This window comes from Bison bison, unplaced genomic scaffold (genome assembly GCF_000754665.1).
Source record: "Bison bison bison isolate TAMUID 2011002044 unplaced genomic scaffold, Bison_UMD1.0 scf7180017864221, whole genome shotgun sequence".
NCBI lineage: Eukaryota > Metazoa > Chordata > Mammalia > Artiodactyla > Bovidae > Bison > Bison bison.
Genome location: NW_011494793.1, coordinates 2,151,296 through 2,170,390, shown reverse-complemented (window position 1 = coordinate 2,170,390; position 19,095 = coordinate 2,151,296). Strand labels below are relative to the sequence as shown.

At 54.8% G+C, this 19,095-nt stretch overlaps 1 protein-coding gene across 2 annotated transcripts; it reads left to right on the top strand.

Annotated features, from left to right (window-relative positions):
- Nucleotides 1-1,982: 1,982 nt before the first annotated feature.
- Nucleotides 1,983-18,205, top strand: PDE4C (phosphodiesterase 4C, cAMP-specific). 2 transcript variants are annotated; one of them, XM_010845664.1, is made up of 15 exons: nucleotides 1,983-4,978; nucleotides 8,865-9,056; nucleotides 9,623-9,659; nucleotides 9,748-9,821; nucleotides 10,049-10,101; nucleotides 10,371-10,480; nucleotides 10,560-10,653; nucleotides 11,189-11,352; nucleotides 11,551-11,649; nucleotides 12,073-12,237; nucleotides 12,344-12,443; nucleotides 13,019-13,173; nucleotides 14,542-14,664; nucleotides 14,921-15,103; nucleotides 15,633-18,205. In XM_010845664.1, exons 1-15 carry the CDS (start codon nucleotides 4,611-4,613, stop codon nucleotides 16,020-16,022), a joined length of 2,307 nt encoding a protein of 768 aa, XP_010843966.1. In that variant the 5' UTR covers nucleotides 1,983-4,610; the 3' UTR covers nucleotides 16,023-18,205. The 2 variants fall into 2 exon arrangements, with proteins under 2 accessions (XP_010843966.1, XP_010843965.1); XM_010845663.1 differs by having other exon boundaries at nucleotides 10,368-10,480.
- The last annotated feature ends 890 nt before the right edge of the window (nucleotides 18,206-19,095 follow it).

Sequence of the window (19,095 nt, the reverse complement as noted above, 5' to 3'; positions counted from 1 at the left end):
GTATGTGTGTGAGTGTGTGTGTGTGCTCACTTCTGTCAGACTCTATGCAACACCCTGGACTACATGTAGCCACCAGGCTTCTCTGTCCATGGGATTTCCCAGGCAAGAATACAGGAGCGAGTTGCCATTTCCTCCTCCAGGGGATCTTCCCCACCCAGGGATTGAACCTGTGTCTCCTGTATCTCCTACATTGGCAGGCTGATTCTTTACCACTGTGCCACTTGGGAAGCCCTTGGATGGGAGAGGGAGCTAAATCAGGCCAGACCTAGAGCTCTGGGTTTGAGGCCAGGCTAGGTGACCTTGAATGAGTCATTTTCTTCTCTAGCATGCTTGCTTAGTCATTCAGTCATATCTGATTCTTTGTGTCCCTGTGGACTGTAGCCTGCCAGGCTCCTCTCTCCATGGAATTTTTCAGGCAAGAGTACTGGAGTGGGTTACCATTTCCTCCTCTAGGGGATCTTCCCAAACCAGTGATCAAACCCATGTCTCCTGTGTCTCCTACATTGCAGGTGGGTTCCCTACCTGCTGAGCTATTGGGGAAGCCTATCCTCTCTGGGCTTTTCTCCTATTAATACTTTGGTCCATGGACCTCCCAGGGCTACTGATTTCTTGGTCAACAAGCCTGGCCTAACACCCCAGGCTGGCCCTCCAGCAGTGTTGATTGGTGTTTGGGGCAGCGGGGCCCCACGACCCGTAGGGTTGGGGCTTCCCCAGGTGGCCCAGCAGGCCCCTTGCCCCCACCCTCTAACCCTTAGTTCCCCACTCCTCCCTCCCGGTGACTCATGATTTTCCATCTTCCAGAAAGAACAAACGGAAACTAGGTTTGGGCCCATCTCGGGGGAGAACCACATGGCCCTGGAAGGCAGGAGTGGTGGGTTGTGTTCCTGTGAGTGTGTGTGTGTTCTGCTTGTGTGTATATGTGCACATATGGTGGGAGAGGCTCAGTCCTCAGGGAAGCTAGGTTCAAGGCCCATGTTCTGCCCACTTCCAAGCAAGTGGTGGTGCTTCCCTGAGTCTCAGTGTCATTAGCGAAATGCAAACACAAAAACTCACAGGTTTTGAATTTTGTCAAGAACATTCTGTGCCAGAGCATAGGCCTCAGGGTGGCTTGCCTCCCCACCACCCCAGGTGGATCACAAAAGTATGGGAGGGTCTGAGTATCTTGTTCAGCAAACATTTATTTAGCAGCTATTGTGTGCCACATCCTGGACTGGGGCACAGGCCAAGGGCAAGAGGGCACTCATAGGCTAATTGTAGAGGCAGACATACCAGCTGGAGACCATACAGAGTGATCTATACTGTGATGGAATGAGATCAGGGTGCTGTAGGGCCCAGAGGAGGCTTCTGACCCAGCAGCTGGGGCCAGGAGGTGAGGAAGGACCACTTGGAAGAAGTGACCTCTAAGCTTAGCCTGAAGGATAAAGTGAAGTCCGCTGAGGAGTGTAGAGAAGGGTGTGCCAAGGAGGAATAGAAAGTGTAAAGCCTCAGACTCAAGAAGATCAGATGTGTGAGGAGCCGAACACAGACCAATGTGGCTGGAGGGTGGGAGGGGAGGTTCTCTAATAATTTCTCAAGCATTCATTGAGTACCTACTAAGTGCTGGCCATGGAGGGCACAAGTGGGAACGAGGCAGACCTGGTCCTTCCCTCAAGGGGCTGGTGGGTGAAAGTGAAAGTCGCTCAATTGTGTCTGACTCTTTGTGACCCTGTGGACTGTGGCCCACCAGGCTCCTCTGTCCATAGGATTCTCTAGGCAAGAATACTGGAGTGGGTAGCCATTCCCTTCCCCAGGAGATCTTCCCAACCCAGGGATTGAACCCAGATCTCCTGCATTGCAGGTGGATTCTTTACTGTCTGAACCACCAGGGAAGCCCAAGAAAACTGGAGTGGGTAGCCTATCCCTTCTCAGGGGATCTTCCCGACCCAGGGATCGAAGCGGGGTCTCCCACATTGCAGGTGGATTCTTTACCAGCTAAGCTACCTGGGAAGCTTTGGTGGGTGAGGCAGACACAGATCAAATAATCAGGACATTACATAGGAAATTGTACCAATAAGAGGAGGGTGCTCTGAGGATATTAATTTATTTAGCTGGTCAGGGAGGGCTTCCTGCAGAGGGCAATGCTTCAACTGTGACCTAAAAACCAAAACAGTTAGCAGGGGAGGAGGCTTCCGGTGAGGGCATGGGATAGGAATGAGCCTGGATGCTTCCAAAAAAACAGCAAGGAGAGGGAGATGATGAGCCTGGAGCAGAGTGAGCCAAGAGGAGGAGGCTGGGGAGACACGCAGGGGTTAGGCTACACAAGCCTGCCAGGGAGGTGCGGATTCAGAAGTGAGGACAATGGGGAGCCACGGGAGGATCTGGAGCAGAGGAGAGTGAGATCTTACCCCTTGAGCACTTGCACGTGGGACTCAGCCTCCACTCTCCTCTCTCTCTAGATTCTTCAGGGAGACTTGGGCAAGTCATCACTTCTCTCCAGACCCAGGTGTATTTGTACGGAAAACAGGGTAACAGCACGCACCTCCTGTCTCACTAGCGCCACCTAGTGGCAGAGGAGATAAGTGCTTGCCCAAGGAGGAGGCTCACTCAAGTAGGGGAAATAGAGACATTGATGTGTCAAGGGCGCTAGAGACTGCTGGTCACCTCCCCAGGTCATATAGCATGCAGAGACAAAGTTAGGGTGAGACAAAGTCATGTCAGCACCTCCTTTGGCCTCTGCCCTCCTGGGTGAAGCTTGGAGTCTCGCAAGGTCAGCAGGCCAGGCTTTGAATGCCGAGTCTTGGCTCTGCAGCTGTTTCTCCATCCAAAAAGCAATTGATAACAGTAAAAGCATTACTGATAGAACTGGTCATAAAATATTTAAAGTTGAATCTATTAATGAAACATTAACATTAAAACTATCGATAAAGCATTAATGTCAGAGTAGCATCTGGGACTACACAGGCCATGGAGCTCACTTCAGTTCACTTGCTCAGTCCAACTCTTTGTGACCCCATGGACTGCAGCACGTGAGGTGTCCCTGTCCATCACCAACTCTTGGAGCTCACTCAAACTCAGGGGATGGAGCTAGTTAAGCATTAAGTTGGGAGAGGCTGGGGAGCCTGCCAACCCAGGGTTGAGTGAGTTCGGGCAATGAGCACCCTTCTCCGTGCCTCAATTTCCCCATCCACAAAATGAGAATACTAGTCCCCACTTTATAGAGCTTCTCTGAAAAGCAAATGACTTTTACATGCACAGCCCTTGGCTCGGCACCAGAAGAGCAAGAAATGCTCAGTTTGTACCCACGTGTTTAGTCTTAACCTTCCATTTTGTGTCTGTGAACTCAGGAAAGGGACTGAATCTCTTTGCGCCTCAGTGTCTCCTTGGGGCCACGAGAGCATCCTGAGCCCCTCCCACAGGGCTGGGGGTGGTGTCAAGACTCCTTGGCCCCAACCCCAGTCTCTCCACTAGGCTGAGCCCGGCGGCCTTTATCCCCTGGGGACTAGCTATAATTAGGTCCAGTCACAGCAGCTACAGATGGTATTTTTGTCTTGGGGACAGAGAGTCTGATTCCCACCAGGTGTCTGGTTGCAGGGCCCTGGTGACAGAAGGGGGTTCCTAGCCAGACCCTTGAGACTCTGTCCTCCTAGGCCCCAGCGTGACTCCTCTGTGGGCCTCCAGTTTCTCATCTAAACAGCAGGGACCATAGTATGATCGAGATGTCAGGGGAGGGTCAGGGTCTCCCCACTGAAGCCTGATCTCCTGAAATAATATCTCACACCCCCCCAAGACTGCCAGAAACCTGGGTGGCATTTGTCTGGGCACCCCCAAACTGGTGAAGTCCCCTGGAGCAAGGCTCAGGCAGGGGGGGCTGTTATCACACAGCAGGACACAGTCAAGCGCAGAGCTCCTGTGGAGCCTCAGCTGGGAGGCCCAGTCTCCTTGCACCTTGGTGACTTCTGTCACCAGCAGCTGGGTGTTCTGGGTCTCACCTCCAGGCATGACACTCTCTGAGACTTGGTTTTGTTTTCTGAAGAATGAGGCAGGACCACCTGACCCCAGCAATTCAGGGTAAGCCAGCTGGTACAGACTCTTGAATGCCCCCCATCTCTGGCACTAGGGGCAAAGCTTCCCTTTTTGAGGGTCCTTCTAGGGGTGGGCTGTGGCAGCTGAAGCTACACAGGGCAGAAGGCTTGGCAGGAGTAGAGTGCGGATGTTTGTCCAGCGGAGACAGCAGGAGAGGGGGAAGGATCCAGAGACAGGGACTGGAGAATGTCAGAGCAGGTGGAGGTCACGTGGGGGCTTGTGGAGGGGGACAGAAAGAGGGGGGGAGACTTGCAGTGAAGACTTGAGTCTGTTTCCACCTTTTTCCAAGCCTCAGTCTCTCCACCCGACAAAAGACTCAAGGATTGTAGTTCCTGAGCAGGCTCTTGGTGGCTCTGGCCTCAATTTCTCCATCTGGAAAATGGGCAGAGGGGGATTGAAAGTACTATGTGGAATCTGGGCAGCCCCTCGGCATACTCGGAGACTCCGTGATAGTGGAGGGCACTTCCTTTTCTGACTTCCGTATCTCTCTTTTCAGCCCAGCAAGCTACACCTCTGGGGAACATGCTGACACAGGGAAGTGGTGTAAGATGCAGTTTCTGGGCTCCCCCAAAGAAGGGAAGCAGAGAGCCTCATCTAGCTCAGTGCCTCAGTTTCCCCATGTGTCCCCGTGGGGGTCCCTGAGCGGGTCCCGCGGCGAAGGCGGGGCGAGGGCGCCTTGGGTTCGCTCCCCGCCGGGCCCCGCCCCCGTGGCTGTCCAGAAAAGGTCCCGCGCAGCCAGTGCTGCGTCCAGCCTCCACGCGGTCTTGGCGATGCAGGGTGCCCCTGCTCCCGCCCCGGCCCCTGGGCCGAGCTCCCCTCGGGGTTCCCCACGCGGCTCCCCCGGGCTCTTCAGGAAGCTCCTGGTGAACCAGAGGATTCGCCTGCAGCGGCGCTTCACCGTGGCCCATCCGCTGTGGTGAGGCGAGACAGGGCCTCGCAGGGGTCATCGGAACCGCCGGGCTGGAAGTGGGAGGGGCAGAGTCAAGGACAGCGGGAGCCAGGTTGGAGGGTCAGGGCATAAAACCTCTGCTCCTTTGCCCTTTTTCCGGGGTTATCTCTCCGCCCCTGCTCTTTGTCTCTTTTAGTTGATGACTGCCTCTCTCTCTCCATCTGTTTCCCTCCACCCACCGCCTGGATACATGCCCAGGGGACCAGCCGTCTGTCCGTCTCCAGCTGAGTGCCCTGGAGCAGGACGGGCTGAAGCTCACGTCTCCTTCTGACCCTTGCCAACCCGGGGCGGGAGGGCTGAACGTCCAGGCAGTGAAGGATGAGAGTCACTCCCCGCCTTGGTGTGCCCGGGCCATCCGCCCCGGTGCCAACAACGGGGTGGCCTGGTGGCCTCACACTAAGCCCTCGGTATCCTCGGAGGAAGATGTGATTTGATGGAGGCCTTTGAGGCAGGGTGTTGGCGATGTAAGAGGGCTTGTTGCTGTCCCAGGCTGAGAGCTGACAGGCGCGGAGTGCCACTTCTGCGCAGCCCCACTTAGTTACCTCCTTCAAAGACTCGTCCCACCGCTTTGGGTTTAAATTCCGGCCCTTCAAGAAGCCACTGTAACATCGTGGGTTGCGAGGCAGAGGCTGGGGTTGGAGGTGGGGCTGGTGGGCGCCGACTGGGTCTGGTACCTTGCGCTTGGTTCGCGCGGCTTTAGCACTCAATTTGGTAACTTGGCACCTGGAGGCTGAGAGACTAAAGGTCCCTTCTCCAAGGTCACACGGCCAATGACATCTGGGGTGTGTGTGGGGGCAGTCGTGACGGTGGTCCCTGATGGCACCATTTCAGGCCAGAGTGGGGTTCCGGGTTCGGGAGAACCCCACTCCCCCCCCCCCGCCCCGGTGCACCAGCCGCCTGAGAAGAGGGGTCCCAGCCGAGGGTTTGGGAGTGCGCACAAAGGCATCGAGGACGTCAAGGGTGTGAGGCTGGAAAAGGGCGGGTCTCTCCGAAGCCCCTGTGCCTCAGTTTACCTGTCTAACCGATGGACGGACGCGCCGTTCCCACAGTCCGTGCGACTTTCTCCCCGCCGCCCGCGTCATGGAACCACGGCTTGACCCCGCCGCTCTCGGCTAAGTTTAGAGCAGAAAGAAAAACAGCGTCGTCCGCAGCGAGAAAACCCCGGCTCAGCCCTAACTCGCCGCACTCGCTTTTGGATTAGAACCCAGCACCCTGTGACCTCTCCTGGCCTCAGTTTCCCTATTTATCTACAGTTGCGCCTTTTCCAGAACTTTTGGGGAGAGGGGAGGGAGGGGTAGGTGGTAGCCATTCCCGGGCCTCCCCCTCGGATCGCAGGTTTAGGGTATCCACCGCCAGTACCCCGCCCCCAAGAGTCTCCGCCAGTCACTCCGCCAGCTCCAAGGCCGGGGAAGCGCAAGGAAGCCCCGCCCCTCCGGGTGACGTCACGAGGCGGGAATTCAGAAGCTCTGGGAGTAGGGACTTCTGCGAGAGCCCAACTCGAACGGACCGAGAGCGATCGGACACAGCCGAACACCCGAATGGGGCCGGACTAAACCGAATGTGCCTGACGTGGCTTGAGCGCCACCCCGACTTGCTCGAAAACCTCGTGCGGCCGGACACAGCCGAACATGCCCGAAAACTTCCGAACATACCCGAGTGCAGTCGGAGGTAGCCAAATTCGGCTGAACTCACCCGACCGAACTCAGCGGGAAGAGGCCCAATCCTGTAAGACCAGACCCTCAGAGAGCCCAGATTCTTGGGCTTTCCGGGTGGCTCAGACGGTAAAGAATCTGTCCGCAATGCGGGAGACCTGGGTTCGATCCCTGCGTTGGCCTGGGTTGGGAAAACCTGCTAGAGGAGGGCATGGCAACCCATTCCAGTATTCTTGCCTGGAGAATCCCATGGGCACAGGAGGCTGGCAGGCCCCCGTCCATGGGGTCGCAAAGAGTGGGACACGACTGAGCGACTAAACACAGCAAAGCACACTGACCGAACTCAGAGGGAAGAGGCCCAATTCTGTATGACCAGACCCAACTTAGTCAAATTCGACTGAGTCGGGCAGAATCCTGCCGAATTCCTGACCCCCAACTCGGTCTGAACCGAATTCCCTGCTCAGAGTCTTCCTTCTGGCAGGCCCCGATCCCAGCCCGCGGACTTGGATGGGATGACCTGGCAGGGGACCAGGTGGACACCGGACCTTGGCAAGGAGCCCTTTGTCTAGGGGCGTCCCCCAGGGTCTTCCTGTCTCCGCCTTTCCTGCCTACTCTCTTCTCTGTGACCCACTTGCAGCCCCTCTCCCTGGTTGCAAACTCCTGGCCTCAGACTTCTGTTCTAGCCCCACGGCCCCTGCCATTCTTTCTCTGACCTCTGACTCCAAGTGGGAGAGGCCTAAATCCCCCTTACTTCGTCAGAGTGTGGCTGGAGGGAGAGATGGGGCTGAGAGATAGGGGGATGGGGTTGGGGATTGCCTTGAACAGGGGAGGATCGTGCCCTGGGTAAAGGGTACAGCCTGTGCAAAGGCCTGAAGGAAGAGGAGAACAGACAAAGCATTCAGGCCAAAAATAAAGCTGAGGAACTGGGGCACTGAGGATGGGGCTGAATGAGCTGGAGGCGAAGTTGATGAGATGGCTGCTACTGCTGCTAAGTCGCTTCAGTCGTGTCCGACTCTGTGACCCCATGGACTGCAGCCTACCAGGCTTCTCCGTCCATGGGATTCTCCAGGCAAGAACACTGGAGTGGGTTGCCATTTCCTTCTCCAATGCATGAAAGTGGAAAGTGAAAGTAAAGTCGCTCAATGGTGTCCGACTCTGTGACCCCATGGACTGCAGCCTACCAGGCTTCTCCATCCATGGGATTCTCCAGGCAAGAACACTGGAGTGGGTTGCCATTTCCTTCTCCAATGCATGAAAGTGGAAAGTGAAAGTGAAGTCGCTCAATCGTGTCCGACTCCTAGCGACCCCATGGACTACAGCCTACCAGGCTCCTCCATCCATGGGATTTTCCGGGCATGGGGGCAGGGCTATATTATGGTTTAGGGTGAGGCCTGGAGCTGGGGTAAAGGACAGGCGGTTCAGGGCATAGCCAAGGACAGCTGAGGGTGGGGCCTCTCCTGGCTGTGGGGGGCCTTCCAGTGTGCCCCATCTAGGCAAAACCCAGGTGCCCTCCTGAGAGGAAAGCCTAGGAAGTAATTTCCAGTCTCCATGCACTTACCCTTAGTAATCTGGGTAAGTTACGGGCGCCCTGTCGCCCTCCTCAGGCGTTGGGTTGTAACTCCCTAAAAGTGTGCTGGGGATGAAGTCCGCATGCGTGCTAAGTTGCTTGAGTTGTGTTCTACTCTGCGACCCTATGAACTGTAGCCCGCCAGGCTCCTCTGTCCTCTGTCCATAGGATTCTCCATACTGGAGTGGGTTGCCATGTCCTACCCAAAGGGGTCTTCCCAACCCAGGGACCAAATCCATGTCTATTAAGTCTCCTGCATTGGCAGGCGGGTTCTTTACCACTAGCGCCACTTGGGAAGCCTGGATGTAGTCTACGATACCCATACTAGAAACAGAGTGGTTGATGTCCACAGAAAAGCTGTGACCCATGGTCACACAGCCACTTAGAGACAAATCCAAAACTCACGTGCTGGAGTCCAGATTAGTGCCAGTGGAAAAGACTCTGGGGTTCAGAGGCAGAGATGGAGGCGTGAGGGGCACTGTGTCCCTTAGTAGGGGTATGACTGTAACAGATGGACAAGCTGCAGGCTATTCCTGCCCTGCCCTGGGGAGGCATTGAGAAAATGGATTTAGACTATGATGTGGCATCCATATGCCAGGACCCTCGGCTCTGACTATGTCTCCTTTGCCTTCAGCTTGGACCTGGAAAATGGGCTCTCGTGTGGGAGAAGCATCCTGGACCCTCAGGCTGGATCTGGCTTTGGCCAGATCGTCCAAGCACCTGCCCAGCACAGTCAGAGGCGGGAGTCCTTCCTGTACCGCTCAGACAGTGACTATGAACTCTCATCCAAAACCATGTCTCGGAACTCCTCCGTGGCCAGCGACCTGTGAGTTTGAGGCTGGTGGAATAACACCTCCTCTTACTTTCTTCTTTCCTTTATTCCTCCATTTCACCTCCTTCAGGTGACCATTTGAGCTGGGCTTTGAAGTATACATAGCAGTTTGCCAGACAACTCACTTACTCAATTGAGCAGGATGACAATGCTAACCCGTGATTCTTTATGCTTGACTCCAGGTTGGGGTTGGGTGGTAATCCAGAAAGTCAATTAACAGAACAGGTTGGGGTTGGGTGGTAATCCAGAAAGTCAATTAACAGCAACCCAACAAAGTCCTTGATTTGAGCTTCCTAGTAGCCATCATTTCCTGCCTCTACTAAAACCCCTGTTGTCCCTGGTACTCAGATTCTCCATTTGTGAGATGGGGATAAAGTGAGTGATTGGTCAGAGGGGCTACGGTGGCCTTCAGAGAAGCGTCGGGTGAGGGGAGACGAGGGACTTCCAGGAAGACACTCCAAGGACGTGCTCAGCTGAGGGCACAGTGTGGGTAAAAGCTGGAAGATGGAAGTTTGGGAGGGCTCCTCCTGACTGCCCTTCCATGTCCCGTCTCCCCACAGACACGGAGAAGACCTGATTGTGACGCCCTTTGCCCAGGTGAGTGCCCACCTCTTCCTTCCGTCGTGTGCAAAGGAGGCAGAGCCGACCCCTCCTTTCCAACGCTCACCACCCCCTCTCCCGGCAGGTCCTAGCCAGTCTGCGGACAGTTCGAAGCAACGTTGCGGCCCTTGCCCGCTTGCAAGATCGCGGGGCAGCCAAGTACGCAGGGGGCGGGGCGGGGCGGGGCCTGGCAAAGAGGGGCGGGTTCAAAAGACGAGGTGGGCCAAGGAGAGGTGGGCCAAGGAGAGTTGGGCGTGGGCGGAAGGGGTGCCCCTGTCAACTCGCCGGGGTGGCAGGGGGAGTAGCGTAGGAGGGGGCGGGCCTGGAGGTCTTGGGGGCGGGCCCTATGGGTGAGGCAGGCCACTCCTGAGCCTACTATACTGCAGGCAGGCGTGCGTCTGTAACACCCCATCTGGCAGCCAGCCCCCTCCACCAAAAGGTAATGTGCCTACTCCTATCCCCTCCTTCCACTGTGGGACAGCTGTGAACTTCCTCTCTGTGGTGACCTCTCCAGTCCATGAATCTTTAAGCTGTGCTAATTCTAAGCCCTCTTCCCCCAAACACCCTTGGGGATGGAGAGAGCCGGGGGTCCTGAGTGGCCTCATTGGGAAGAGCTGCAGGGTCCAGATTCAGAGACGGGGGCAGGAGGGGCGCGGGGTTCCCGAGTGGGGGGTGGGGCAGACCCCTGATCAACTTGGCCCCCAGAAGACACTGGGCAGAAGCTGGCTTTGGAGACACTGGACGAGCTGGACTGGTGTCTGGATCAGCTGGAGACTTTGCAGACGCGGCACTCAGTGGGGGAGATGGCCTCCAACAAGGTGAGGGAGGCCAGATAACTGCGACCCCTTGCTTCTGTCCACAGGGCCCCATCCTCACTGTCCTCATCTTCCTCTGCAGTTCAAGCGGATGCTGAACCGGGAGCTGACTCACCTGTCTGAAACCAGCCGCTCGGGGAATCAAGTGTCCGAGTACATATCCCAGACCTTCCTGGGTGAGCTATGGTGGGTCACTGCCTAGGCCAGATTGCAGAGATAGGAAGAGGGAAGAGAAAGAAAGCCTTCTACTGCAGAGTCCAACTGAGGAAGATAGAACCAGACACAGACACCTCCAGCCCTATGGGGTAAGGCTGGACCAGAGGGAGGAAGAGGAGGATCTTCCAGGAGGAGGGGGACATTAAAGTTAGGGTTTTGAAGCATGAGTAGAAGTTTGCCAAGGAGGAGCTAGCAGGAACCACGCAGCCGGGTCTCCAGTTTGGGAGATGGAAAGGACATTTGGCTTTCCAGAAAAAATGCTACGCTCCAGATGCCCAGAGGCCATGTCCAGCAGAAGGGGTTACTGAGATAGACCTTGAACAGAGGGGAAGGGTAGCTACAGGCCAGACAGGACTTTACTCTGAGATTACTTTGATTTCGGTAAAAGGCAATAAGCTGATCTCAAGGCTTGGCAAGGTCCAGTGCCTGAAGCCAAGCAGACTAACGCTAGCAGACGAACTGACTTCTCTGAGTCCTTCCCTGCCCCACCTGCAGAGCAGCAGACTGAGGTGGAGTTACCCAGGGCGACCCCTGCGGAGCCCCCGAGGCCCGTGTCCCAGATCAGCAGCCTGCGTGGACTTCCCCACAGTTCCAGTCTTTCCACAGCCACCATCCCACGCTTTGGGGTCCAGACGGATCAGGAGGGGCAGCTGGCCAAGGTGGGTTTCCAGTGGGAATGCTGAAACCCAGGTTTGGCTGCATGCTCTGTGTGGACACCCTGTCTTGGCCCTCAGTTTGCCCACCTGTATACTGACGAGGTGGGCTTCATGGTAGGACCTGAGGCTGGGGATGGGGGTCAAGGCTCCAGAATCTGTGGAAGCTGGGCTGGAGTTAAGCTACAGTCCTTCACATTTTAGGAACTGGAAGACACCAGCAAGTGGGGGCTTGATGTGTTCAAGGTGGCAGAGCTAAGTGGGAACCGGCCTCTCACAGCTATCATGTTCAGCATCTTTCAGGTACCTCCCCTGCCTGTGGCTTCTGATACCCTGTGTCTCCTCCTCTTCTTCCTACCTCAGGACTTCAGGGGATGCATAATCCTCACATCCTCCCTAACATGTCTGAATAGGGTCATTTGCGTAGGGGCATTGAAGGATGGATAGGAGTTCATTAGGTTTAACAGTTCATTGCTGACTATCAACAAAACTCAGCCTTGGGCCAGGCCTGAAGAGACCCAGTCTGGAGGGAACAACTGTGCGGTCAGAGATGAGAAAGAGGGGAAGGACAGAGACCAAGGGAATTCAGAGGGAAAGCAGGGGAGGCATCCTGGAAGAGGGGGCGCTTGAGAGCTGGCTAGGGATTCAGAAGGAGAGGCGGCACAGGAATAGTGCGTGCTGCCACCCAGAGGCCGAGGCCCTGACTAGGGGCCTGTGATGGACCAGGAACGGGACCTGCTCAAGACATTTCAGATCCCAGCAGACACGCTTGCCACCTACCTACTGATGCTGGAGGGCCACTACCACAACGATGTGGCCTACCACAACAGCCTACATGCTGCTGACGTGGCCCAGTCCACACACGTGCTTCTCGCCACACCTGCGCTCGAGGTAGGGCCCTGGGGCTGCGGGCAGCTCTGGTGGGTGCCGGGCACCTCTGGTGGGTGCTGGGCACAGAGGCCCTGTCCCTCACCTCATATGCTCCATGCCCACTCAGGCCGTGTTCACAGACCTGGAAGTCCTGGCTGCCATCTTTGCAAGTGCCATCCACGACGTGGACCATCCAGGGGTCTCCAATCAGTTTCTCATTAACACCAGTGAGTTAGGGAGCTGGGCCCTGCCACCGCCTGTCAATCAAGTGATGTTAGGTTGTCCCATCCCTGCTCTGAAACAGCTGCCACAATCTTCTCTCCCTTAGGTGCTCGGAGCAGGCCTAGATATCCAGCAGATACCCAGTAAATGAGAGAATAATAAATGTGGCAGAGCTGATGTGAGCCGGCTGAGATTCTAAAGTTTAGGATACTGTAGGAGGTGTAAGCAATGGTTAGGTACCTCTTATATTTTGATACATCTCTGGAGAGCTGGAAATAAAGAGTGGAGCCCTGACTCAGTAGTTCATTCAACCAGCACTCAGCACTCTCTCCTGCCATGCCAAGTCTCCAAGGAGTCAGCAGTCTCAAGGAGGCAGAGCTGAACACAGATGCCCCCAGCTCTGAAAAACCAGATCAGGGCCATGGGGAGAGACAGGGTCCTAGAAGGCTTTCTAGAGGAAGGGGGCATTAAAGTTGGGGCTTCAATGCATGAGTAGGAGTTTGCCAAGACTTTACAGAACCAGCCTTTGGGTGGAGTGGGTTGGGTGTGCGGGTCTTGAGACTCTCCACCTCCCCCACAGACTCAGAGCTTGCACTTATGTACAATGATGCCTCCGTGCTGGAGAACCACCACCTAGCTGTGGGCTTCAAGCTGCTGCAAGCAGAGAACTGTGACATCTTTCAGAACCTCAGCACCAAGCAGCGGCTGAGCCTGCGCAAGATGGTCATTGACATAGTGAGATCACAGTGATGGATGGGAGGGTGATTTTGGCATGGCTGGGGGTTCAGTTGGATGAGGGCATCTCCCCATTCTGAGCCTGAGCTTCCTGGTTTTGTACAATGAGACGATGACTGTCCAAGCCTTGGGTGGGACTTGGTTAGGCTAATCAAGTCTTCGATGCAATTCACGTGCAAACTGTGTGGAAACTCTTTCTGGGAAAATCTTTCCCAGAAGCTTTTCTTTCTAGGATTTCAGGTGCAGCTTTATCTGCATTTGATATTTTTCAAGTTGGGAGACACCAGTACATTTTGTGATCTTTTGTCTCAAGTCATTTATGTAACTAGCATTTATTGAGCATCTACTGTGTGCTTGCCCTTTGGCAGTGACCATTAGAATTCTTACCTTCATGAGACTTACACTCTGTGGGGGAGATGGACACATAGGCAGAGCCATGATGGGGGACCTGTAGACAGACCCTGTGATAGAGAGGTGCTCAGCGTGGGAGGACTTCCCCAAGAGGGAACACTGAAGCCAGGGCCTGCAGAGTGCAGAAGATCATGGGATGGGGAGGAGTGTTTCCAGCAGAGGGAACAGCATGTAGGGAGGGCTCAGAGGAAACCAAGGCTCCAAGTAAAGAATAACTAAAAGTTTGGTAAGGGAGAGTGGGAGCTTTGGGCAGTAGGCACCCCCAGCAGAAGCATCATTTGGGCCAGATGGGAGGTTTGGGGAGAAGATTTGAGACTTCTGTCTGATTCTCAGAGAAACCTGTGGGTGATTCCTGGGCTGGGCCTGTAGGGGTACAGCTAAGTAATTTTTAAACAGTAGTGTTCAAGGCTGAACTTCCCTTCTAATGGCTGAAAACATCCCTCCCAGCCACGCAGCAGCCACAGAGAAGTTTGGGGAGCACCAAGTACAGCTGTGACTCCCACAGCCCTCTGGATAAATCCCCCACTCCCCCCGAGGCCCTCCCCACTCTTATCACCCTCACTTGCTCCTCTGTTGCTCCTGCACTCATTTGTCCAGGCACAACTGTCTCCTCTGTGTAGCCTCAGAGCCTTTGCACTGGCTGTGTCATCAGTGGGGTCTCTCTACTGCCCTCAGGCACACTCATCTCAGCCCCTAGGTTTAATCTCCTTCCTCCATGCCCTGTCCCACTGTGGGATGCACCCCACAAGTCCAGCAACCTTGGAGAAGGGACTATTGACTCAGCCTCTTTGTGAGCTGGTTTTGCAATGAATCTTGTCACATGCCCCCATTTCTCAGGTGAGGACACTGAGGCTCAGAGGATTGAAGAACCAAGTGGGTCCAGCATCTGCAAGGTGGGGAATGGGGATGGGGCAGGCATTATCTTCATACCTGTCATCTTCCCTCGCCTGCCTCCAGGTGCTGGCCACGGACATGTCCAAACACATGAACCTCCTGGCTGACCTCAAGACCATGGTGGAGACCAAGAAGGTGACAAGTCTTGGAGTCTTGCTGCTAGACAACTATTCTGACCGCATCCAGGTGTGTGGCTGGGCAGCCCTGGGCCGATTTCCACAGCTCTCCTTTAGCTCCATGGATGAAGTGCTGACTGAATGCCCAACTTGAAGAAACAGAGGCACCTATGGTCATGCGCCTTTGTCTTAGCCGCCTCTTCCCCTCCCTGGCCTCAGCTTCCCCACCTGTAAGATGGGTGTGTCCATGGCACTGGCCTTTTTAGGGCAGGTACCAGGCTTGGGGGTGGCCTGGCCTGAACCCTCCCGACTCTCAATCTCACTAGGTCTTACAAAGCCTCGTGCACTGCGCTGACCTCAGCAACCCCACCAAGCCGCTACCACTCTACCGCCAGTGGACAGACCGTATCATGGCCGAGTTCTTCCAGCAGGGCGACTCTGAACGGGAATCAGGCCTAGACATCAGCCCCATGTGTGATAAGCACACAGCTTCAGTGGAGAAGTCCCAGGTCTGAGAGTGACTGATTTGAGCTGCTGGGCATTGGGGAGAGGGGAGAGAAAGGAGTGGCCGAGCTGACCCTATGATTCCTGGCTTGACCCCAGCCTGGCAAATGAGGCAGTGTGGCCTAAGGGTCTGCCCTGGGCTGGCTCTGATGTGTCTTGGGATATATTCCCTCTGGGATGCTTTAAGAGAGATCTGCACTTACTCGTGGAGTTTGGAAATGCTTGTTCTGGGTGACGTGGAGTATTTTAGAAGGGGTCCCAATCTGGGGGCACATTCATCAGCCCTGAGGACTCAGGAGTCAGGGCTAAGGTGGATGGAAAGACTTAGGTGTTGGAGAAGCCTAGAAGGAGCAGGGGAGGTGTCCTAGAGGAGGGGTTTTTTGAAGAGAGTTTTGAAGGATGAATAGGAGTTAGGAAATGGCATTCCAGGCAGAGGGGAACAACCTGGGCAAAGGCCTGCCTGGACTGGGCTTAGGTTCCACAGTGACTCACCATTGAGCAACCTCTACCCCCTCAACTTTGTATTACCCACAGGTGGGTTTCATTGACTATATTGCCCATCCACTGTGGGAGACATGGGCTGACCTGGTACACCCAGATGCACAGGACCTGTTGGACACTCTGGAGGACAACCGCGAGTGGTACCAGAGCAAGATCCCACGCAGCCCTGAGGACCCCACCAGCCCCAAGCAGGGTAGCCCTGACAGATTTCAGTTTCAGCTCCCTCTGGAGGAGGCAGAAGAAGAGGAGGAAGAAGAGGAGGAAGCATTGGATGGGGAGGCCTCAAAGTCACCTGGCACTGAGCTCCTATCCTCTGAGGCCAGCCCAGACCCTGGGGCCCCACACCTGGATTACCAGAGGACTGTGGGCAAGCCCTGCACGGACCATGAGGGCAATGCAGTGGCTGAGCCTTTGGGCACCTAATGGCCCCTGATGGGTGGGTGGACTTTCCAGGAAGAGGTCCCAGGCGGCCCCTGCTTTGCCTCCCCAGGGAGACAACTGGGCTTTTTGCTACAGGCAGGTCTCAGGGTTGAATCGGAGGCACCTGACTGGGGTCCACTCTGACCCTGGGATCAGCTGAGAGAGCTCTCCAAGGAGCTGGGCTGGTGAGGGGGCAGCCTCTTCCAGGGCCCTTGTGTTCTCCCCTCCTGGACTTCCACCCGTGGTGTAGAAAGGGAGTGTCTGCCAGGCACCTTTGTCCATCTTGTCCAGTGGTCACTCTTGAGCCACTCCGTCACTGTATTCTTTCATGCTTTATCAGATATTTACTGGGCACGTACTGTGTGCCAGGCCTGTGCCTGTTAGGTGCCTCTGGGGTACCACTGCACGAGGAGATGGGGAATCAGTCTCGAGGAGATGACCCCTCCCTTAGACACCTCCTCTAAGTCTACCAGGCAGGCAGCTCATTGAAAGAGAACAAGAATTTGAATGGGGAAGTTCTCAGCACCAAACTTCATCTGGACCCAATTCTGGCTCTGGAGTTCTGGTGGTGATGGGGGGGTGATGGTAGGGGCCAAGGAAGAGAGGGCTCTGTGTCAGGAACTGTCTCGGAACGTTGATTTAGCCGTCACTGCTTGTGCCCTGGATGTTGCTTTAAGTTACTGTGGTTTCTGTCTTCAGGTCTAAGGATCCTGGTTCTCCCTGGCCCCAGGGCCTCCTGCTGGCTCCCTCATATGCTCTCCGTTTTCTAGAACAGTAACAAAAGCACAGAATTCTCCTTCAAGGAAGGTTCTCTCCATCTTCTGGTTCTGAGGCTGTCTAGACTCCCCGTAGGGAAAAGGAGACCTTTGACACTTTCTTGTGAGTCATCACCCCTTCTGGGCTTCAGTTTCCCCTCTATGGCCTGATCCTGGTACTTGGGTAAACAATGGTTGGAGGGTGATGTGTGTGACCTCCCTGAAATATCTTAGAAATATGGGGCATTTGCTTGGATTAAAATAAACTTTATCACACAGAATTAGTACCGTGCCCGTTTCACGAATGGGGAAACAGGAGCGGAGAGTCTGTCCTGTGGTCTCAGGGCTCAAGGCCATGCTGCTGGACTCCAGACGTTAGCCAGCGGCGCCCCCTGGTGGCAGGAGGCGCGAGGGGAGGCGGGGAGAATTCGGGGGTCCTCGCCTTGCAGGAAGTCTCTCCGAGCCCGGCTAAGTGGAGTTCATCCTGAGGGTTGCGGGCGTGGGGGAGAGCAGGTGGGTGGCTCTGTGCTCGTCTCAGATTCAGTTTTCACTTCCGGAGTCCTCAGTATTCCCCATCCCCCGTCCCCCCACCCCGCTACCCTCCCTCCCTGTGTGTCTGAAGATTTATACATGACAGAAGTCATTACAGACCAGCCTCTGGCTTCATTCCTAAATAATTTCATTAATAATTCCATTCCATTGATAATTCATCGTCATCACAATTAATCATCTAACTTCACTGAGGGAGAATTAAAGGGCATCTGGATCATGAACTTGGTACATTTCCTTCCAGGCTTTTAAAAGGCAGAGATTTATGGGATTTTTTATTTATAATTTTTTTTATCCTTTCCCCTTTACCTGCAAGTAATACATGGTCACTGTAGAGAATTTGCAAATAATGGAAACATGTAAGGATGAAAATAAAATTCTGCTGTAACATCACCCCTAGATCATCTGCCTTCAGCACTTCACCTTATTTCTGTTTTCTTCTCCCCCTCATTCATAAGAACATTCATATGTTCTCCTTCAATTTGGGCCACAGCTATTCCTTCCTCTCCTCCTTACTGTGAACAGTATGCATGCTGGCTTTTCATACCCCAAGCACAGTGCCACCTCAGGCCCTTTGCACATGCTGTGCCTGCCACCTGGAATACTTCTGTGCCTCATCCTCACCCTTTGGGTCTCAGCTCAGCATCCCCTCCTCCAGGAAGTCCTTCCTGACTCTCCCACTCCCACTCCAGGCTGGCAATAGTAGAAGCTCTCTGGGATTCTTTGCTTTGTTTCTACCACCCTCTCCAGACTGAGATCTTCAGACTCCTTCAGAGACTGACTTTGACAGCTTCAACAAATCTCTTAACCTTCCTGAGCCTTTGTCATTTCACAGGTAGAATGGGCTTGCTTTGTGCCTGTGTGTGTGCTAAGTCGCTTTAGTTATATCTGACTCTTTGTGATTCTGTGGACTGTAGCCTGCCAGGCTCCTCTGTCCATGGGATTCTCCAGGCAAGAAAACGGGAGAGGGTTGCCAAGCCCTTCTCCAGGGGATCTTCTCGACCCAGGGATTGAACCGCGTCTGTTATGTCTCCTGCATTGGCGGGAGGGCTCTTTACCACTAGTGCCCTCTTCTTTCCGTTTCACAGAAGTAGGAACTGAGGCTCACAGAGAGGGGGAGGAAGAAGTCACCCGCATGCTCCAGGTCCCCCATTTTCTCCCGTTTAGGGTCTTTCCTGAGGGGCACACTCTCTGCCTTTGTGGCCCACCCTAGACCCAAAGGGAAGGAGAAGTTCTTTAGGGCCCCTGGGAACTTTCAGGCCTTGACTCTAGGACCTGTTTGCCCTCTGTTTAGGGAGAAAATATTGCCTGGCCCCCCCTTACAGAGATGAAGAGGGGTGTCCCTTGAGCTTATTTAGTGAATTCCGGCCTCAAGGCCTTTGCACTTGCTGTTCCCTCTGTCAGAGCGCTGTCCCCCCAATTCTCCCAGTGGCCAGATCCTTTCCCTCCTTAAGATTCCTGCTCAAATGTCACTTCCTCGGAGAGGCCTTCCCTAACCTCAGTGGCCAAAGTCACCCTCCCTTCAATCCTTCACTGATTCATTGATCCATTCATATCATACCATCACAGGGCGCCTACTGTGTCTACACAGTAGGTGTAGGTGCTAAGGACGCCAATCCCTGACTCTCAGAGCTCACAGCTGGCTATTGAATAAATGAGTTAGCATGACACTTCTAATGGGATGTGTCGGGAAGGAGAAATACATGACATGATAGGAAGTGACGGGGTGAAAGCAGAGCTTCCAGAGGGAGGTGGGTGTTGATTGGAGACCT